The 22,685-nt window shown below is 43.8% G+C and overlaps 1 protein-coding gene, 1 non-coding gene and 1 pseudogene across 4 annotated transcripts in view; 2 read left to right on the top strand and 1 right to left on the bottom strand.

Annotated features, from left to right (window-relative positions):
• Sfi1 (SFI1 centrin binding protein) overlaps positions 1-22,685 on the top strand; it is a 75,466-nt gene that overhangs the window by 13,376 nt on the left and 39,405 nt on the right. For all 3 annotated transcript variants that reach the window (XM_008841004.3, XM_008841005.3, XM_017800101.2), the window contains exons 5-12: positions 766-876; positions 3,775-3,869; positions 8,785-8,902; positions 10,052-10,154; positions 16,696-16,852; positions 18,941-19,102; positions 21,419-21,489; positions 22,519-22,611. In XM_008841004.3, coding sequence (XP_008839226.1) covers positions 766-876; positions 3,775-3,869; positions 8,785-8,902; positions 10,052-10,154; positions 16,696-16,852; positions 18,941-19,102; positions 21,419-21,489; positions 22,519-22,611 — 910 coding nt within the window. The remainder of the gene's footprint in view (positions 1-765; positions 877-3,774; positions 3,870-8,784; positions 8,903-10,051; positions 10,155-16,695; positions 16,853-18,940; positions 19,103-21,418; positions 21,490-22,518; positions 22,612-22,685) is intronic.
• Positions 13,717-13,908, top strand: LOC115071689. The gene has a single exon (XR_003850782.1). It is a non-coding gene; the product is annotated as a U2 spliceosomal RNA (small nuclear RNA).
• On the bottom strand, positions 15,206-16,470 carry LOC115071688 (annotated as a pseudogene).

Here is a 22,685-nt window from a genome sequence, read left to right as displayed (position 1 = left end):
TTCTGTGGTCAGCTATTTTCTTTTGTTTAATTATTTTTTGTTTTTTTGTCTCTTTGAGACAGAGTCTCCTTGTAGCCCCAACTGACCTAGAACTTGCTATGTAGACCAGGCTGGCTTCAAACTCACAAAGATCTGCCTGCCTCTGCCTCCCAAGTGCTGGGACTAAAGGCATGCACCCCCACACCTGGCTAAGGTCAGCTATTTCTACAGGAAAACAAATTTCTCTGGGGAGGAACTTACTGGAACTAAATTCAGACCTTGAGCTGGCTACTTCTCTGATTTTTAAAGTCTAAGGTGGCCACTTTGTATAAAATGGAGTTGCTCTAGTCATTACAGTAAGATCTCCCTATAGTAATAATTTTTGATTCATTCATAGAACTTAAAGATTTTAATATTGAACTTTTTGTTCCGAGATACTTTTTTTTTTTTTTTTTTTTTTTTTTTTGCCTTTTTGAGACCTGAAGACTCAGCTGGCCTGAAACTCACTATGTAGACCAGGCTGTCCTTGAACTCCAGAGATCTGCCTGCTTCTTCCTCCCAAGTGCTGGGATTAAAGGCAAATACCACAACACCTGGCCCTGGTAAAATCTTTAGTATAATTTTTTGCCTCTTTTCTAGTTTATGTAGTTCTAAACTTGTGATCTTAAACATCAATATGCCTGTTTTCACTGAGAAGGTAACAACAGTGTAAAACTGGTTAGGCAGGGATGGTTGCTTAGCCCCCGCCCTGCTGTCTACCTTTCTGATGTTTTCTCATTGCCCTAGGTTATACTGTGATCAGAGAATACTTCAGAAGGTCTTTGGAGAATGGAGGGAAGAATGGTGGATTTCTCAGAAAGAATGGAAACTCTGCATTCGAGCTGACTGTCACTACAGGTTGGATTTGGTGTCTCAGAACTTTATTTACACTTTTTCAAATACAGATTTTATACCTTATCAAATAGTTACTTGATGTCTTGTTATAAAAGGAGCAAGGTTTTGAGGGCTGGAGAGATGGCTCAGCGGTTAAGAGCACTGGTTGTTCTTGCAGAAGACCTGGGTTCGAATCCCAGCACCCACATGGCAGCTAACAACTATCTGTAATTCTAGTTCCAGGGGATCTGACAGTCTCTTTTGTCCTCCGTGGGCATTGCACAACACAGGTGCACTTACCTACATGCAGGCAATACATGCATACACATAAAATAAAAACAAATAAAATTTTTTTAAAAATGTTTTTAAAAAGAAGGAGCAAGGTTTTAGATTGCTCTCTTGTTTTCTTCATATCTTTTTTAGAATTGGCAAATTCTACACCAGGCAGGCAGGCAGGCAGGCAGGCATGCATGCACAGCCAGGGCCCAGGCAGACCCACATAAGTACTTCTGATTCAATTAACAGTGTTAGCACCTGGCATGGTGGTGCATACCTTTAGCCCCAGCACTTGGGAGGCAGAGGCAGGCGGATCTCTGTGAGTTCAAGGCCAGCTGAGGCTACAGGGAGACCCTGTTTTAAAAAGACCCCCTCAAAAAAAAAATCAGATAACAGTATTGACTGTGCTGAGCACTTGAGTGAGATTTTCTCGGTTATTGTATATAATTTCTAATTCTGAGAGTTTTTTTAAAACATTTTTATTGATTCTTTGAGAATTTCATATAATATGTTTGTAATTCTGAGAGTTTTTAAAAATAATTAGTTATTCTAGCATATTAATTATGATCAATGTGCTATATTGGACATTAGGAAAATAGGCTCGGTTGGGGGAGCTGTGTGGGAAAGCAAGTGGTTGGCATGTGTAAGGCCCTGGGCCTGGGTTTAATCCCTAGCATGAAAAAAAAACAAAGAAACAAAAAAAACCTTAATCTGGGGCTGGAGAGATGGCTCAGCAGTTAAGAACACTGATTGTTGTTGCAGAAGACCCAGGTTCGAATCCCAGCACCCACATGACAGCTAACAATTGTCCGTAGCTCCAGTTCCAGGGGATCCGACAGCCTCTTCTGTCCTCCGTGGACATTGCACGACACAGGTGCACTTACCTACATGCAGGCAGCACACACATACACATAAAATAAAAATAATAAATAAAATGTTAAAAAAAACCCTTAATTCTTGACATTCATGTTCCAAGGAATAAATGTAGGAAAAAGTAAAAATTACATCAAATATACATTTTCCAGGCCAGTGAGATGGCTCAGCAGATAAACGCAACTGCCAAACCATATGACTTGAATTTCAATTTCTATGCCCCACATGGTGGAAGGAGAGAACCAACTGTTTAAAGTTGTCTTCTGAGCCAGGCGTTGTGGTGCAGCCTGTAGTCCCAGTACTTGGGAGGCAGAGGCAGGCGGATCTCTGTGAGTTCAAGGCCAGCCTGGTCCACATAGTGAGTTCCAGAACAGCTGGGGCTACAGGGAGACCCTGTCTCAAAAAGGCAAAAAAAAAAAAAAGTTGTCTTTTGATCACCACACCTGCTCTGTGGCATATGCCACACACATAATAAATAAACATAATAAAACAAATACACATTTTTAGACTTAATTTAAAAAATTTTTCATTTGTGTGTGTGTGTGTGTGTGTGTGTTTATCTGTGTATGTGTATCTGTGTGAATATATACCATGTGTGTGGCTGCCCACATAGGCCAGAAGAGAGCATCAAATGCCCTTGAGCTGGAGTTACAGGCTGCTGTGTGTCTCCTGACATGGGTGTTGGAAACCAAACTCAGGTCCTGTGAAAGAACATGATGCACTCTTTTTTTTTTGTTTTTGTTTTTTTAATTTGTTTTGTTTTGTTTTATGTGTATGCATGTATTGCCTGCATGTAGGTAAGTGCACCTGTGTCGTGCAGTGCCCGTGGAGGTCAGAAGAGGCTGTCGGATCCCCTGGGACTGAAGTTACGGACAGTTGTTAGCTGCCCTGTGGGTGCTGGGATTCAAACCCAGGTCTTCTGCAAGAATGTTCTTAACCACTGAGCCATCTCTCCAGCCCCTGCATGAAGCACTCTTAACTGCTGAGCCATTTCTCCAACAGGATACTCACTTTTATAGTCTCTGAGGTGCCAACAGGGCTTGCTTATGTGAGGAGCTTCTATGTTAAGTGTACAGTATAGCGACAAGAACAGAAAAAAACCTAAGTTACTTGCTAGTTCAATACTGAAACAATATATCTAAACTTAAGTTACTTGCCAGTTCAATACTGACACAATATGTCTAATATGTCTCGTGTTACTTTGGAAATGCAAGTGGGAAAGAGTCCTCTACTGGGGAGAGGGAAACCTATACAGGGAAGGCAGCATCTATTAAGTTAGTTTTTAGTCTTTTTGAGATAGGGTCTCCCTGTAGCCCAGCTGGCCTGGAACTCACAGAGATCCACCAGCCTCTGCCACCCTAGTGCTGGGATTAATTAGTTTTTTTGTTCTTTTTCTTTTGGTCTTTTTGAAGCAGGGTCTCCCTGTAGCCCCAGCTGTCCTGGAACTCACTATGTAGACCAGGCTGGCTTTGAACTCACAGAGATCCGCCTGCCTCTGCCGGCGTGCGCCACCACACCCGGTCCTAATTAGTTTTTAAATGGTTTATCAAGAATCAGAACAGTCCATCACTTACCACAAGATTTCCTTGTGCTAATCCTAGGGAGCATCCTCCTTCCACACATACCCCCTGCTGCCTACTGCTCAGTCTCTGTCAGCTCCAGTTTTTCCCCTCCTAGAATGTCTAGAATTTTCTGAAGTGTAGAACAGACTGGGTTACTTTGTTGTTTTATCTTGAAGAAATACCACTGGCATTTTGGCCCCCCCCCCCCCAGATACTACTTGTACAGCCTGATGTTCCAGAACTGGAAGACCTTCGTGCATCAGCGGCGGGAGATGAGGAGCAAGTTCCATAGAGCCGAGGATCATGGTGAGAACAGAAGGGTATATTCAGAGATGCCCAGAAGAACGCTGCTAGGACCTCTGAAGAGAACACTCTCTGTGAGATAGTCATGTAGTAAAGGGGAAGACAGGCTTGCTTCTCTTTTTTTTCCAGAATGTATAATCTCTGAGTTGGGTCTCCTGTCTAATAGGATCCTGGTGGTTTTCTCCATACGGCATAGTTTGGACACTTGAAGCTTATTTGGCCAGAATTTGTGTGAACCCGTTCCCAGCCTGCTGCTGCCATGTTCAGGCTGTGCTCCCCATGGCACTGGCTGCTGTCCAGCTTCCCTGTTAGCCCCATGCCCAGTTCTGACCTGCTTTGCCCAGCTTGCTACTTGTTGACCCCTGTGGCCAGTTTAGCTGTGGTCATTGTCTTGTCTCTCCACAAGTTGAGTCCAGAAATCCCCAAGGGGAGTCCATGTGAAAAGACTCCAAGTTTCAGAATGACCACAGAGCCCATGTCCACAGCGGCCCCAGAGCCATTCCCTAGCTATACCCCACAGCACCTCGAACTCAGCTGCAAATTGTCAGCTCCCCACAGGGTACCTGTGCTTTGTCCAGGTTCAATTCCCAGCACCCACGTCCTTAACGCCAGTTCTCATTTGAACCTGAACCTCCACAATTCAACTAGACTGGCTGGTCAGGAGGCCACAGAATCTGCAACCTGCAGCGCTAGTATAGGCACACACTGACCACACAGCTTTTTATGTGGATTCTAAGAATCAAAGTCAAGTCCTCATATTTGTGCATCAAGCAGTTTACTGACTGAGCTATCTCCCAAGCCCCTGTTTTGTTTTTTTATTTTGACATAGGATCTTGGTAAGTTACCCAGGCTGGCCCCAAACTTATGATCCTCCTGCCTGAGCTTCCTGATTGAGTTGGAATTATTTCTTCCTAAAATGTTTATAAAATCTCTACTAAAATCCTTAGTGCCTGGAGTTGTCTTTGTTGGAGAGTTTTAAGTTTTGAATTCAGGCTTTAACAGATGTAAGATTTTTAGACTATTTATTCCTTCTTAAGCAAGCTTTCAAGGAATCGATCCATTTCAAATATGGTCTCAGATTTATGGGCATGTAGTATAACATTATTATCATTTTATGTTATATATAATCTGTAGTCATGAAATCATAAACCTCTCTATTTTACTTTTGGAGACTAGGCCTTGTTTAGTGCTGAGTGGCTTGACTTTAGCCTCCTGAGTACAGATGTTATGGTGTGCGACCTCAGGGCCCTCCTTCATTCCTCATGATGACCATTTGTGTCTTTGGTCTGTATCCGTGGTCAATCTGACCAGAGCTTTATCAATTTTGTTGTTTTCAGGTTACTGGCTTTTGTGTTCGCTGGTATCCATTCCCCATTCTCTTTTCAAGTTCCTTGATGTCTGCTTCTTTCTGTAATCTCCAAGCTTTGCGTTCTGTTGCTGTGGTTTAAATTTAGATTTATTTATTTTTGTTGTTTTTATTTATTTTATTTATTTTCATTTGAGGATTATATGCCTGCATGTAGGTAAGTGCACCAGTGTAGTACAACGCCTGTGGAGGTTAGAAGAGGGCATTGGATACCATGGAACTGGAGTTACAGTTAGCTGCTGTGTGGGTACTAGGATTCGAACCCAGGTCTTCTGCAAGAGCAGCCAGTGCTCTTTTTCATATAATTGAATTTTTGTGTATTTCATACATAAAATCATCTTTATACCCCCTTCCCCTTTGGTACCCTCCCATAGCTCCCCAACTGGCGTTCAAACATTCTGTCATTTGTTTTAAGGCCTATTATGTAAAATTAGTGTCCTGATCTGTCCCTCAGTGCAAGTTCATCCACTGGGGCTTAATCAGCCTATCTAGAGTCTCTCTCTTCAGGAAGATCTGCTCTTCCTCACCCAGCAGTAATCAGCGCCAACAATTCTTTGACTAAGATTGGGGCTTGCTATTCCACAGTTCTGTGCTAGGTTTTTGTTTGCCTAAGTATGCATGGGTCTTGTGCATGCTGACACCATTGCTGTAGGTTTGTATGAGAGGGGTCCCAGGTGCCTGTAGGACTATTTTCGTATGGTCATGCACCTCCTCCCTGGCTCTTACACTCTTTCCACCCCTTCTTCTGCAATGGTCCCTGAGCCCTGGGTGGGTGGACCTCAATAAAAGAGACCTGTCCAAGGATCCACACTCTGCCGACTCTTATTCTCTGCATTTTGGCCATTTGTCGCCTTTTGTGTTCCTGGCCCTTTGTTGCATCAGGGAGCTTCATTGATGAGAATTGAAAGATGCATTAGTGTTCTCTTCATCCCTTGTTCTGTGTTCCATGAGTCTTAGATGTAGAGGTTGCAAGCCTAGATATCCCTAGGCTTGGGCAATTCACAGAGAATCTCTGTGTGTGACCAGTGTAACTCTGTAATATACTGTTCTTTGAAAAAGAAGCAACTTTGATGGGTGGTGACTGAGATAACTGTAAGTTTAAGGATTCATATTTTGCACATAGTAAGAAATTACATTTGTCTAGGGATATGAGAGCCTTGGGTTTTCTCTAAGATCTATGACCTCTCCCGCTATGTATATTTGGCTAGATTTACAGTACCACACATGAGTTTCTTCCCATTGAGTAGGCTTTTAAGTCCAATTAGGTAGCTGTTGATTACCCCATGATAAAAGTGCTGTTGCTGCATCAATGTTGTTTGCTGTCCTGGTCATTGACGTGGCTTTTAGGCCTTGAAGCTAGAATTGGACCATCAATTGATGTACAGCTTGGGTAGTGCTCTCTAAAGGTATGAGAGTTAGCCTTCAGGGGGAGCAGCCAGTGTTCTTAACCACTGGGCAATCTCTCCAACTCCAAACTTTGGTTTTAATTTGGCCATCTCTTTCTAGATTCTTTTTGAGACAGGGTCTCACTATGTAGTCCTCACAGGTGTGGAACTCAGAGACCCACCTGCCTCTGCCTCTCCTGAGTGCTGGGATTAAGGCAGTCACACTCAGCTCTTTCAAGAGTCTTAAGATACAAATTGAGATCATTGATTTGATATTTTGTTTCTAATGTAAGCATTTACTGCTATATGAACAGTTTCCTTAAGCTGTTTTGACTGCATCATAGACTTTTGGGGGAGGGGTTTGAAACAGTGTCTCCCTGTTCGTTCAGCTGGCCTGGAACTTGACCAGGCTAGCCTCTTCTCACAGAGATAGGTCTGCCTCTGCCTCCCAAGTGCTGGGATTAAAGGCATGGGCCACCATATTCCATCATCATAAACATTTTAATATGTTGTATTTCTGAGTTTATTCGGTTAAAAACTGTTTGCTATTTTCCCTTTGTATTTCCTCTTTTTCCCAAGATTATTTAGAAATGTGAAATATGTTTAATTTCCTAATATTTGGGAATTTTTCTTTTTCTTTGTTTTGTTTTGTTTACCTTGAGACAAGGTCTTCTGTGTAGCCCAGGCTAGCTTTGAATTCGCTATATAACTCAGGCTGGCTTTAAACTCTTGATCCCTTGCTTCATTATCTTTCAGTTAAGGATTTCTAGTCTATTCCATTATGATCAGAGAATACTGTTTAGTATGATTTTAGGGTTTTGTTTTTGTTTTTGAGACAAGGTCTCCCTGTAGCTCCACCTGACCTGGAATTCACTATGTAGACTAGGCTGACTTTGAATTTACAGAGATCTGCCTGCTTTTGCTTCCCAAGCGCTGGGACTAATGGTGTGCGTCACCATGCCTGGCTTGATTTTAGTTTGTTTTTTTTTAATAGTTTAAGATTTACTTTGTTGCATAGAATATATTTTTATCTTGTAAGTGATATACATTTTCTTGGGGGAAAAAGTGTAGTCTGCTGGCTCACATTGTTTATAGTTAACTGAATGTAGCTAAATATTTTGGAGCAGAAAGGGAAAGTCAGTTGAATTTTTAAGATAAAAAGTTATTTCTGGGGACTGGGGAGATAGCTCAGTCAGTAAAGGACTTGCGAGGACCGAGTTTAAGTCCTCGGAACCCACATTAAAATCTAGGTACTCCTATAATTCCTAGCATGGAGAAGCAGAGACAGGAGGGTCCTTGGGGCTCGCTGGGCAGCCAGTCCAGCTTAGTTGGGAAGCTTCAAGTTCATTGAGAGACCTTGTCTCAAAAAATAAAGTAGAGGGGGTGGTAAGATAGTACAGTGGGTAGAGTGCCTGCCCTCTGTACTATCACCCTGTGTAGTTATGCAAGCCTGAGTCCTTGTCAAGTTTTAACACAACATAGTGTTTCCAGCAGGGGGTACTTGAAGGTCAGAGAGATACAGACATTCAAAGATAGGCTAAGTATAGAGAATCCTTGAACTTTTATAACAACCCAGAATAACAGTACCTCTTACATTTTTTAAATATTTATTTTGTGTTTATGGCGGGGGGTGGGGGGCTTGCATGTGCCACAGCACACATGTGGAAATCCAAAGACAACTAGCAGGAGTTGTTTTTTTTCCTTTCATCTTGTGGTTTCCAGGAACTCAAACTCGGGTTGTCAGACTTTGCAGCTAAGTACGTTCAATTGCTGAGCCATCTCACTGGCCTTTTCCATCCTTTTTAAGTTTTAGTTTGGGCGGGGGGGTCTGGAACTCAAGGTCTGGTCTGGAACTCACCATGTAGGCCAGACTGGCCTCAGACTCAGAGATCCACACACTTGTCTTTGCCTCCCGACTGCTGGGATTAAGGGTATGCACCACCAGCCTGACTTTCTTTTTGTTTTGGATTTGTTTTTAAGATTTTGTCTTAGTTTTAATTCTATGTGTGTGTGTGTAAATGTGCACGAGTTCAGTTTGCTGCAGAGGCCAGAAGAAGGCATTGGATCCCCTGTGATCCTCCCTGACACTGGAGGTGCTTTTAACCACTGAGCCATCTCCCCAACCCTGGTGTCCTCCCTTTTAAAAAGGTATCTCTGGTGTCTCTAGATACAGAGCAGAGGCTGAGACAAGCCTGGAAGTCCTGGTTGATCTACGTGGTTGTTCGTAGGACCAAACTTCACATGTGGACCAGTGCTCTAGAATTTAGGCAGCGGAGTACCTTACGGTAAGTGTGCTTTGGTGTGCCATAGGCCAGCAGCCATCATTTCTCTTCAGCTTTGTTATGCTGCTTTAACCCATTTTAACACAATGCTTAGAACACAATTGATACCTATAAATACCTATTGATAACACCCACCTATAATATTGAATTTCCACATAATCATGATTAATTCCAATTAAGTGCTATGTTCTAAGCCTATGTTAAGTTTGTGTGTGTAAATTAAAATATTTATTTTTATTTTATTTGTATGTACATTTTGCTTGTATATATGTAAGTTGCAGCTGTGTGTCATGTAATGCCTATGAAGGCCAGAAGAGGGTGGTGGATCCCCAGAAACTGGAGTTAAAAATGGTTTGTTGCGGGGCTGGAGAGATGGCTCAGCAGTTAAGAGCACTGACTGCTCTTGCAGAGGACCCAGGTTCGATTCCCAGCACCCACATGGCAGCTATGAACCGTCCTTAACTCCAGTTCCAGGGGAATCTGAAGCCCTCTTCTGACCTCTGTGGCATTGCACAACACCGGTGCACTCACATACATTCAGGCAATACACTCATACACAAATAAAAATAATAAATAAACAAAATATTAAAGAAAAAGAAGGCAGAAGTGTGCCATCTTCATACTTTTCAATGACCCCGTTTGCTTATTACAGATTTAGTCCCTTACAGGTCAGGGCTTTTGGGCTTTTCCCTTAGCTCACTAGTCTACTTCAATTCCCTGGAATGCTTTCCCTTTCTTTTTAAATAAATTGTTGTTGCATGGGCTGGGCATGGTGGCACTTGGGAAGCAGAGGCAGGTGGATCTCTGTGAGTTCAAGGCCTGCCTGGTCTACATAGTGAGTTCCAGGACAACTGGGGCTACAGGGAGACCCTGTCTCAAAAGACCGAAAAAAAAAAATTGTTGTTGCAGAAGTTGGTTCTTTCTCAGGTTATCAGGCTTAGCAGACCCATCATGAGCTGTGGAGCCATCTTTCCTGCCCTGGGACTGCTTCTTAAGTGCTGGTTTTCTTTGCAGCATGGATCTAGCCATGTGTGTAGAGATGGCACTGGGAGGGAAAGGACTTGTGCTGAGGGTCAGAGGCACAGCCCTAATGGTTCTTCTCCTTTCTGGTGTTTTTTTTTCCCAACTCCATCTTTGATGTGCTTTTTTCAGGTTGTGGTGGAGCAGGTGGAAGAGGCAACTAGAACAGGTCCACATGGAGCACACCTGCCAGGCTATAGCTGCAAAGCACAGAGCCCTGAGTCTCCAGCTGCAGGTTTGTTGGGGCACACTTGGGGTTTGTTGTCCTCAGTCTATGTAGTCAGCAGGAAGCCTTCTTGCTGCTGCCTCTTGTTGGGAAGTCAGCCAGGGGCCTGAGGAGCTGTGTGGGAGAGCAGTGTAGAAGGTGAGGGTCCAGCAGACAAGTGCTGCTGTTAGGAATATGGCCATGCTTGATCTCTCCATAAGATCCTGTGGTTTGTACAGAACCATTGGGTTTACTGAATTAGTTATAAACTATTTAGAGTATGTTCTTATCTCCTTATTATTGTTTTTTTTTTAACAGCAAATTAGAAAATAAGGCAGGTAGAAACCAAGAGTGCAAAGAAAAATTCTGCTTTTTATTTACCAAGTTTTAAATTTTGTCTTTTTCTTTTCTTTTCTTTTTTCTGGTCTTTTTGAGAAAGGGTCTCCCTGTAGCCCCAGCTGGCCTAGAACTCCCTATGTAGACCAGGCTGGCCTTTAACTCACAGAGATCCACCTGCCTCTGCCTCCCGAGTGCTGGGACTAAAGGCATGTGCTGCCATGCCCAGCAAATTTTTTCATTTTTTAAAAAAAATATTTTTTATTTGTTATTTTTTATTTCATGTGTCTGAGTGTATTGCCTGCATATATGTAAGTGCACCCATGTTATACAATGCCCATGGAGGTCAGAAGAGGGCATCAGATCCCCTGGAACTGGAGTTCTGGATTATTATTAGCCGTCATGTGGGTGCTGGGAACTGAATCCGGGTCCTCTGCAAGAGCTGCTAGTACTCTTAACCACTGAGCCATCTCTCCAGTCCCTGTTATTTTTTCCTTTTTGAGAGAGGGTCTCATGTAACCCAAGCTGACCTAAAACTTGCTGTGTAGTGGAGGGTGACCTTGAGTTTGTGATCCTCCTGCTTCTTCCTTCTAAGTTGCTGGGCCTCCATGCCCAGTGAAGGAAACTCACTACTTTGTACAATGAACGTATTAATTGAAAAACAACAACATGGGGCTGGAAAGATGGCCTATCAGTTGAGTGTTTGCTGCTCTTGCAAAGGACCCATGTTCAATTCCTAGCACCCACATCAGGCAGCTCACACCTGCTCCAGCTTCAAGGGACCTGATGCCTTCTTCTGGCCTCTGTGGGCACTGCACACATGTGTCACACACAAAAGTTAAAATAAAAAAGATACCTTAAGGAGACAGTCAAATCTAACATAACTTTTTGTTTCTGTTTTTTTTTTTCGAGACAGGGTCTCCCTGTAGCTCCAGCTGGCCTAGAACTTAACTACATAGACCAGGCTGGCCTTGAACTCATAGATATCTAACTGGCTCTGCCTCTCAAGTGCTGGAATTAAAGGTGTGGGCCACCACTGTTAATGTAACATTTTGTATGATAAATAACTTTGTTTCTGTAGTAGATTAGTAGCACGAAAGAATAAGGTCAAGGAGGGAAACTGCCACATATAAAAGAGAGATTTTAAGTGACATGACAACGAAAGCAAAACAAAAAGGACTACAGTGGCTGTTGACTTAGGACTAGACCAGAGAAGATCAAAGATTTAAAAAGCAGGGAGAAGGCTGAGGTGTGTCTCAGCAGTAGAGCCCTTGTTTAGCATGCACGGGGCCCTGAGTTCAACCTCTAACACCACAAAACAATTTTTAAGAGCTGTTAGAAAATTCCAGGTGAGAGGCTTGAGAGATAGCTCAGTGATTAAGAACATGTACTGCTCTTGGGAGGACCCAGGTTTGGCTCCCAGCATCATATTGGGCAGTCACAACTTCCTGTAAGTCCAGCTCCAGTGTAGGGGGCACTCTGATCAGTCAATGGCTTTTTATCTAGGAGGAAGTTTATTTGTGTTAGCACCTAGCCTGGTGGGCTTGTACCCAAAAGACCAAGGCCTTGAACAAAGAAAAGCTTAACCTTTTATACCCCATGTACAGTTCAGTTTCCATACTTTTCTGATTGGGTGTTTCAAGTCACAGAGTTGTGACAGGCAGAACTCAGGCACTCTTTGTTCTGGGGTATGTGGGGGGTGTTCCTGACGTATTCCCCCCCTTTGATGCTCTAATTCTCCGTAGGGTCCTTGGTTCGGGAGTTGTGAATGAGAAAACAAAAACTATAATTTGACAAATTACAAGTGAAATATTATGAAACAAAATTAAGATCATATATTAGTTCTATAACAGAAGAAAAGACAAATATATAGTTTTAAAATGTTTTTGATACAAGAGATTTTACAGGCCAAGCATGGTGGCACACCTTTAATCCCAGCACTCGGGAGGCAGAAGCAGGTGGATCTCTGTGAGTTCAAGGCAAGCCTGGTCTACATAGTGAGTTCCAGGCCAGCTGGGGCTACAGAGAGACCCTGTCTCAAAAAGACCGAAAAAAAAAAAAAAAAAAAAAAAAAAAAAAAGAAACAGAAAATCCCAGGTAAGATTTTGAACAGGTAACAGAAAAATGCTGGTGGATTCTGGATGTTTTGAAGGTGACTAACAGATGGAATTTACTAATGGAGAGATGAAATGTGACTTCAGAGAAGGAATTCCAAGATGGCTCTTGGCTTTGGCCGAAGCAGCTGGAACAGTGGAATTGCCATTTACTGAAATGGGGACTACTGAAGGGGAAGCAGCCTTGTGGGAAAGGATGAGGGGTTGCACTCTGCTCTTTCAGATACTCACCTGATACCCTCCACAGAGAGGTGTCGATACTAAGGAAGCAGTGGGACCGTGGAACCAGTCTGGAGTACTGAGGAGGGGTCCAGGCAGATGTTCATTCCATTAGGAGTCCTTGTAGGAAGATGGCATTTAAGGCCAAACTAAGTGAGTGAGTGAGTGAATGAATGAATGAATGAATGAATGAATGAATGAATGAGTGAGTGAATGAAGTGAGCGGAACAACAGGAAAGGTTCTAGAATAGGGCTTGTGAGGTCAGCAGCAGGTGTCCTCAGTTATCCTGTAGAGCAGCAAATAAGGCGTGATCTGCCATGTCACTGCACCTGGCAGATCAAGCAGGTGATGACAAACTTGACCTTTGGGCTGAGCCACGTGGAGATGGTTAATAGACTTGATCAGTATTTGAGATTGACCACAGGAGTGGTCTAGGAAAGCCTGCTGAGAAGAGAAGTTACAAACTTCCTTTCTTGAGGAGCTTGGAAAGGAAAGAAACAGTATTGACCAGATAGTGAAGTGTGATGTACAGTGAACCTTTGCTTTATTTGAAAGTCATTTCTGCAAATGCCAGATACAGAAAAAGTGAGTAATATACGCACCTCCTCCTGTTTAACTCATTGTCAGTGTTTTGACACATGTAAATATACTTACTTATTTAGTCTTATTATTCAGGGTCTATTATGTAAACCATACTGGCCTCAACTCCTGATGCTCCTGCTTCTACTTCTTGAGTGTTGGGGTTACATGTGTGTGTCACCATGCCTGGCATGTTCTTATATTTTTTTTCTAAACCACTTGAAAATGGTGGACATAAAGTTCACCCTAAATTTATTTTAGTTTGTATCTTTAAAAAACAGCATTCTCAAAACAAAAACAAAAACAAAAACAAAAAACAACCACCCCCCCCCCGCATTCTCCCATCGCTTCTTGGCCTTTTGGCTAAGATCAAGTGTAGTATCTGTTCTTATCAGTTTAATATCCGATATGTCCTCTATCTGAGAACAATATATTAAATGGATTTTTTGGAACTAGGAATTGGAATAGGAGCTTGCTATGTCCACTCCACATGTCAACCTGATATTGAAGTACCTCCAGGAACGGTGCGTACACACACAAACACACACACACACACACACAATAGCATTCTTTTACATAGCCACTGTATCCTTATATTCAGTGCATTTAAGGTTTAGTATGTAACTTATCCTTTATATTAAAACCGTACATTAGACTGGCCAGAGCTACATAGTGAGACCCTGTCTCAAAGAAAAGAAAAGAATAAAACCATACAGTGTTGCTGTTTTTGTGTATGGTCTAGAACCTAATAAAAAGTAACCTGCTTTTGATTGTCACATCATGAAGGGACCTTATTTATTTAGGATGAGAGTAAAATAGTTCATTTGTCCACTGGTTTTTCAAACTTAGTAGAACATGCAAACTGAGGATGCAGAAGAGTTGCCAGTTGCCAGTGATACACTGGTGAAGGCAAGAGAAGATGGGGTGTAGCCATGCAGGGGCAGCCTTTGACAGTAGCAGGCATGGGGGTACCTGTGAAGGCTCATGAAATCCTCTCGGCTGCCTTCTTTACTTTCTTTTTTAAAGACGTTAGTTTTCTTTCTTTCCTTTTCTTGTTTTTTTTCCGTTATATAACCTGGCTTGCCTGAACTCCCTCTGTAGAGCAGGCTGGCCTTAATCTCACGGAGCTCCACCTGTGTCTGCCTCCCGAATGGTGGAGTGGTGCTGGGATTAAAGGTGTGCACCACCATGCCCAGCTTTATTTTTTTTTATGTGTCTGTGTCTGTGTCTGTGTGTGTATATGCACATGTGTGCTAGTGCCCCTGAAGGCCAGCAGGGGGTGTTGGATCTCCTGGAACTGGATTTATAGGTGGTTGTAAACTGCCCAACCTGGGAACCAAACTTGAATCCTCTCAAGAGCAGTACTCTGAAATGTGGAGCCATCTCTCCAGCCCCCTGCCTTATTTTGTTGATGAAATAGGAAGAATGTATTCACCTGAGAGGAAGGGGAAAGGTGCTGGTACAGATTTAGGAAAAGGAGATTTGAAACTTCAAAGTAGGGCATGCATTATCTCTGTACATACATGACGCCGTCTCCTGCACACATTTGTGAATAATTTAAAGGGGGGGGTCCTCTTGTAGATGCTCACCTATTATAGGCATGCTCCCTTGAAATGTGCCTGAGAAAGGCCTCTTAAAGGCATCCCCACTTTCAAAGACAAGACAGACCTGCATCCATCCTACATGTGAGTTTATTATATCAGCCCTCAGATTGGCACTGCTTCTTCTCTGTTCATTGGTTTTATTATTCCTTTAAGACCAAAATTATATCATCAGTGCTAAACAGATTCATGGGACTGTCATAGAAATTTAAAATAGAATAGATGCTGGCATCAATGGTCAGTATTTTCATCATCTGAATTTTCTTCCAAGATTCCTTAGCATACATAGGTCTTTGGTTTTTCCCTTAATCTTTTGGAACGATTTCATGTCTTCCTTCAGTTAATTCTCCAACTCAGCTGAGCTCTAGTTCACAGCTTTATGCTTAACCTCATTGTATAGTATGTAAATTATTTTTTGTAACTTCTCTTTATTTTTGCAACTTCCTCAACTACACCCAGCAGGTCATTTCTTTCATCTGCAGTTTTTGTTTCTGGTGTTTGCAGCTGTCTGGCTTTGCCAATGGCGCCTCCCCAGTAGTGGTAAAGGACACCCAGTGCGCCGCCATACAGAGCTGTGTACCTTCATGCCCACCATCACACCTAACATGTAGCTGCAGGTGAAAGGCCTAAGCATGTGGCGTGTATGAATCTGATGCACATGCCCACTCAGTCTGCAAGGCATTCTAGGGGAATGTTCGAGCCAAAGTTAGCTCGAAAGTTGAAGCCAGCTCTCCTGCTTGTCTGATCATCCACCAACAGACCTGCTACCGCCATTCCACCGTGTTGGTCAACATTAAAAAGTTGTTTGTTGGAGCTTTCTTTATAGTTTCCAATTTTTCTACCCCAAAGACAAACCATCTTTACATTTAACCCCAGATGGTTGTGCTGTGTTCTCTATAGCATGCTCAGCCTTCAGACTCTCCCACCAGGAGATAACATGCAAGCTGGAGATGTGCTGCCACTGGAACTCATGGTGCCCAAACCACTAGCTGCTTAGGATGTCCAGGCCTAAAGTGCCCATCCTCCTACACTGCAGTACCAAGCAGACTAGTCCCCCCAGGCCTACTCCCACTCCCCTCCTTCCCTCTTTCCCTCCTCCCTTCCTCCTGTCCTCATCCTCCCTCCCTCCCCTCCTCCTCTTCCCTTCTTTTTGATACTAGGATTGAACTCAAGGCTTTGAGTGTGCTAGCTCCAGGCTCTTTTTCTGAGTTACAGCTTCCTGTTTTTGTTTTAAGACAGGGTCTCACTCTGCAATAGCCCTGGCTGACTCTGAACTTGAATCAATCTTCCTGCTTCCTGAGTACTGTGATTACAGGTGTGCACCATCGTGTCTAGCTTCCTGTTTGTTTGTTTTTTTTTTAACTCATAAAAACACCTGCCTTCATGATCCTTTCTCCCCAGTCTCACCTAGCCTAGGATCCTGTTGGGGGATTGCACTGCCTCCTGTGAGCTTCCCCATGTGGAGTCTGTTTTCTTCCTCTCACCTCTGCTTCCATTATTGATTTATTTCCTTCCTTCTTTTGGTTTGGTTTCATGCACGGTCTCCTGTAGCCCAAGCAGGCCTCAAGCTCAGAATTCTCAAGGCTGAGAATGACCTTGAATTCCTGTTTCTCTTGCCTCCACATCCTAAGTGCTGGGATGACAGGGCCACCATGCCCTGTTCTCCTGTTCTCCTGTTCTCCTGCCTTCCTCTCGATCATTGGCTTTTCTCCGGTTTTCAGGCTTGGTCACGATGGCAAGAACAACTCCTGTGTAGCCAGCGGGAGAGACGGAAGGCAGTCGCTGCCATGCAACACCATCAGCGCTGGCAGAAGCAGAGCTCTATGAGGGCTTGGCTTCAGTACCTACACATCCGCAGGGTGAAGCGACAGGAGAATGGTGAGTAGGAAGCTCAGGCTCCCAGTCCAAGGTCCAGCCACAGCACCTTCCCCCGCTGCCGGTGGTGCTTTGTGAAGAAGAAATGGACACATTATGCCACAAACTTTTAGAAAAAAAAAAATTTTTTCATCTTTCTGAGACAGGGTCTCCCTGTAGCCCCAGCTGTCCTGGAACTCACTATGTAGACCAGGCTGGCCTTGAACTCACAGAGATCCGCCTGCCTCTGCCTCCCAAGTGCTGGGATTAAAGGCGTGAGCCACCATGCCTGGCTGGATACTATTTTTTTAATTAAAAAGGATAGAGAAAAGTTTTAATGTATCACAAATTCTATGAGAAGTGTGGCACCATGGGATTCTCTTATTACAGTTCAGTTTCCCAACTAGTTTCAGAATTAATAACACCTATGGTCAGTGGTACCTTTTGTATGGAAACTTAATTGCGTTTACACAGAAATGAATGAAACACTGGGCCAGACCCTGGGCTAGACTCTCAGGCTGTTACCTAAACCTCCCCCAGATACTGAGACTGCCAACACTGTCTCTTGGGAGAGTTTCATGTGTTCTTGGAGCACAGTGACAGTGGGCCAACTCTGTTGTTTGTTGCCCTAGGTTGAAAAGTGAAGGCTTTTAGGCCATTTAGCACCATAAGCTGCAAACACTTGCTTCTAGCTACAGCATTTGCATTCCAGGACTCCCTCCTGATGCTGAGGCCTCTGGTCATCAGCCTATCAGCTGATTAGTGTTGTGAGGATACTAGTTGGCTGAAAGCTCAAAAGATCTTTTGCCAGCATGGACCAGGGTGCCTTCAGTCAGTCTCCAGGCTCTATCATGGAAACATGTGGAGAAAGAAGTCAGACAGTTAGGTGTCTTTTAAAGCATGAGTTACTATTGCAGCAGCCAACTAGAAGCCTCGGCCCTTGGGTAGAAATTATTTTATTGTATATTCCTCCCTAAAATCACAGACCTTTTCTTCTTGGAGAGAGAAGTAGCTCGGGATTCCAAATAACCTTCCAGTATCTGAACTTTAAAAAAAAAAATTTCTGTGTATGAATGTTATGCCTGAATATATATAGATGCACCTGTGTTGTGCAGTGCCCATGGAGGACAGAAGAGGGTCATCAGATCCCCTGGATCTGGAGTTTCAGACTGTTGTTAGCTGCCATGTGGGTGGTGGGATTCAAACCTGGGTCTTCTGCAAGAGCAGCCAGTGCTCTTAGTAGCTGAACCATCTCTCCAGCCCTGAACTACTTTTTTTTGAGCCTTGCGTATTAAAAAAACTTTCATAAGGGGGCTGGAGAGATGGCTGCTCTTGCAGAGGGCCTGGGTTCAATTCCCAGCACCCACATGGCGGCTACAAATTGTCCTTAACTCCAGTTCCAGGGGAATCTGAAGCCCTCTTCTGACCTTCTGTCATTGAATGACACAGGTGCACTCACATACATGCAGACAATATACTCATACACATAAAATTAAAAGAAAAAGAAACTTTCATAAGGATTTTTTTTTTTTTTTTTTGAGACTCACTGTATAGCCCAGGCTGGCCTCTGTGATCCTCCTGCCTCTGTCAAGTGCTGGGATTAAAGTCATGGCGTCACCATGCCTGGCTTCCTAAGGATTCTCTATGGGAGCAGCCTTGTTCTAGTTTGCTTTTCTGCTGCTGTGATAAACACCGTGACCAAAAGCAACTTGGAGAAGAAAGGGTCTATTTGACTTAGACTTCCTGATCAGTCTATCACTGAGGGAAGCCAAGACAGAAACTGAAACAGACCATGGAGGACTGCTGCTTACTGGCTTGCTTCTCCTGGCTTGCTCAGTTAGCTTTTTTTCAGGCCTACCTGACTACGATGGCAGTGCCCACAGGATGGTGTAGGCTCTCCTACACCAATCAGCAATCAAGAAAATACATGCCCACATACATGCCCATAGGCCAGTCTGATGAAGGAAATTCCTCAATTGAGGCTCTCTCTTCCCAGGTGACTCTAATTGGTGTCAGATTGACAAAAAACCTTGAACCCCCTGCTTTCTACCAGTAGTAGGTGACCCCCCTGCTGAGTGGAACAGTACCTAAAAGTTAACATCTTTATTGCAGAGATGGCTGCACGATTCCGCCGTGTCTCTGTGCTCCAGATATGCTTCTGTGACTGGCAGTGGGCCTGGGAGTGGAGGAAGAGCTTGTCTGTTCACCAGGCCCTGGTGGAGGAGCTGGCCAAGAGGATGGCCCTGAGGAGGGTCTTTATCCACTGGAAACACTGTATCCTTTACATCCATCCACCAGAACAGCATGAACTGAAACAAATGTCAGAAGGAAGTAATTGCCAATTTCTGAGAGTCTCATCTTTGTTGACTGGTTAGTTTTTAAACTTTGTCCAGGTGTGCTGAAGCATATACTTGTAATCCCAGCACTTGGGAGGTGGAGGCAGGAGGATCAGAAATTCAAGACCAGCCTTGGCTATGTAGCAAGTTCCAGGCCAGCCTGGGCTATATGAGACCCTATTTCAAGGGAAACAAATTTAATTTGGGCTGTTCATACCAAAGAGTATTATTATATACATTTACTGTTCGGGAAATAATAATGACATGGATGCCTGTGTCTACTACCCAATTTATAGCTTTGCTGATGCCATCTGCGCCTTCCTGACTGCAATCCTAGCGGGAATTGTACTGTCCTGACTGTCCTGTTCTGTTGTCATTTCATTGCTTTTTCTCTGCTCACTGGGTAGAGTGTTTCTGAGTACTTGGTTACTGAGATCATTGGTCAGGCTTTCACCATGTGCAGTTCTTAAGCACTATCTGCTCAATCTTTTAGCCATCCACGGAACAGGTGGTTCTATCTACAGGTCAGGAGGCAGCTTGAGTCGGGTGAGTCATTTTCTCAGTCCCGATAGGTCATGGGCAGAAGCTGGACCATTACTTTTGTGCATGCATTTTTAATCACGGCTTCCCACCCGGGTCCCGTGTGAGGATTTGGATGCCTTGGATGCTCATCCATACATTCATTTGTCCATTCAAGTCCTGATTCATGTTGAACTTCTGCCTAAATTCTTGTATTTAGAGAAACCCAGAGACTCACACTATTATCTAATGGGGAAAACAGACATGAAAATGGGTCTTGACAGTATGGTATGTTAAGTGCTACAGAAAGATTTGTATCAAGGGCTGGGTGTGAGGGCACATGCCAGCACTTGGAAGGCAGAGATAGGTGGATCTCTGTGAGTTCAAGGCCAGCCTGGTCTACATAGAGTTCCAAGTGTATGTAGTGAAACCCTGTCTCAAAAAAAAAAAAAAAAATTGCCAAGTGTGTTGGTGCATGCCGTTAATCCTAGCACTCAGGAGGCGGAGACAGGCAAATCTCTGTGAGATTGAAGCCAGCCTGGTCTATGTAACTAGTTCCAGGACAACTCGGGGAGACCGGGGAAAAAGACCAAAAAAAAAAAAAAAAAGATGATTTCTGTCAAATCCTGAGAGAGCTACTGTGGAAATTCAGGCAAGGAAGTAACGTTTGAGCTGGATATAAATCTTGGGAGATGAAAGTTCTCCTGGAAGAAAGGTTTGGAGGGCTTTCAGGTGGAAGACAGGGAAAAACAAATACTGAGAATATGTGTGGGTTGTTGCATGTGTCTGGTGGGAGGATCAGTGTGGGCTGGGGACCTCCTGTAGAGCCCTGTGGGTCACACTCAGGGATATGCCCCTTATCCTGATGGCATTGAGGAGCCTCTGGGGGTTTTCATGAGAAACAATGCAGTTAGATTTGTGCTTTTAAAAAGATGATTCTAAGGCCAGTGAGATGGCTCAGGGGGTAAAGGCACTTGCCACCAAGCCTGATGACCTAAATTCAACCCTTGGGACCCTCATGATAGAAGGAAAGAATTGATTCCAAAAGCTGTCCTCTGACCTTTATACATGTGCCCTGTGTGTGTGTGCGTGTGTGTGTGTGTGTGTGTGTGTGTGTGTGAGAGAGAGAGAGAGAGAGAGAGAGAGAGAGAGAGAAAATCCAAGCCACACAAAATAAATAAATGCAATTTAAAAATTTTTTAAAGAAAAAAAACTTCTAAATTAGAGGAGAGAGGCCTAGAGAAACCAGCTGTATAAGAGTTGTGCTTAACAGTCTGTGAGGGACAAATCAGATGAACAGACAGAAGAGAAACAGTTGAAGAGAGGAGGTTCAGGAGCATAGCAGATGGACTTGGCAGCTGAGTACATGAGGAACGTGGGAGGGAAGGAGTCTGAAAATAACTAGGATTTACAGCTCCAGCATCTAACTGGATCATGATACCTAAACAGTGCAGAGAAGAAGCAAGTTCTACTTGATAGACGACAGTTCCAAAATGCTTACAGAAGTGGGTGGCTTGCTATTTCACGTGCTTTTTGTCTCTCCAAAAGGGCATCCAGGGCAGCTTTGAGAGAGCTCCCTTTGCTTCCCTGGTCACCACGAGGAGAAAGAGGTGGCTATCAGCCTGCCTGGTGGGCCTGTTCCACTTACAGTCATGCCCCTTTAGTTCACTGGAAACAAAGGTGTTGTGTGGGTACGGGCACCTTCTTGAGACTGGAGACCTTAACTTCTTGGCAGATATACTGCTTTGTGCAGAAGAAGCTGCCCAGCATGAGGCAGCAGAAGCTCACCACCAGCACAGCCTGATGGTAAGAGTGCCAGGGTCCAGAGCAGCCTTGAAGGAATCTACTCAGGTCCCCTGCCCCATAGCTCATGAGTGCAGCCAGTTCTGGGTGAGCTGTAGTCTGTGTTTGCATTTTGGATGAGAGAAGGTAATGGGTGGTGAGAGAGGGATTTAGAGGTGTAAAGGAACCTTAGAGGTGATCTAATCCTGGGGTTTTTACTCAGTGGACCTCTTTTGAATGAAGGTAGCTTCATATCCAACACAGATCAAAATCATGATCCTGAGCCTGAAGGTCTAGAAAATTGACTCCTGTTCTGTCAGCTGTCCCCACCTCAAAGAGCTGGTCTTCAAAGACCTTTAAGAGCTTCTGTGGTACCCCAGAACACAAAATGAAAAGTCCTCACCCAGTCTAATCTCTTCTCTCTAGATCAGAGGCCTAAGGGCAGTGAGGCAAATGGACTTTGCTTAGGGGGTGTGCATGGGGCTGGTGAAGGGTGGAGTGTGGTCCTCAAGGACTTGTCTTAGTTCTTTTTCTGTTCCTGTGATAAAATACCCTGGCAAAATCAAATTGAGAGGGAAAGCGTTCATTTCAGCTCACAGTTCAAGGTACAGTTCATCATGACAGAAGTAAGGCAGCAGTAACTTGAGACAGCTGGTCACATTGCCCAGCTCCCTTTCTCCACTTAAGCAGTTCAGAATCCCAGCCAGGGAATGGCACCACCAACAGTGGGTGGGTCTCTCACTTCATTTAATGTAATCAAGGTAAATTCCCCAGGTGATTCTGGATTCTGTCAAGTTGACAGTTAACACAAACCATACAGATTCTTCCAAGTTCATTCTTGAAACCTATATTTATAATTATATAAATGTGTGCATTAACCCTTAAATGTATGTAGACCAGTCTGGCCCCAAACTCACAGAGATCCGCCTACATGTGCCTCCTCTGCTGGGACTAAAGGCATGTGCCACCACACCCTACTGGCACTGTTTTTCTTTGTTCAAACATTTCTACAGCCTCTTGATTGCTTATAATCCTGAGTCATTTTGTGCATAGCGTTCCTGCTTTAGAGCCCTAAAAGACAACGTGACCCAGGGCCGTGTCTGGAGAGTAAGAAGGAATCTTGCTCAGCAGCAGCATGATGTCACGGTGAGAGTTATTCTTTGCATCAAGGGTCCCCTTCTGATGGTTGTTTTCATTTGTAACCTTTTTTTTTTTTTTTT

Source organism: Nannospalax galili, unplaced genomic scaffold (genome assembly GCF_000622305.1).
Source record: "Nannospalax galili isolate Female #2095 unplaced genomic scaffold, S.galili_v1.0 scaffold259, whole genome shotgun sequence".
Taxonomy (NCBI): Eukaryota; Metazoa; Chordata; class Mammalia; order Rodentia; family Spalacidae; genus Nannospalax; species Nannospalax galili.
Note: the sequence above shows the minus strand (reverse complement) of the source record. Positions and strands in the feature narration are given on the sequence as shown.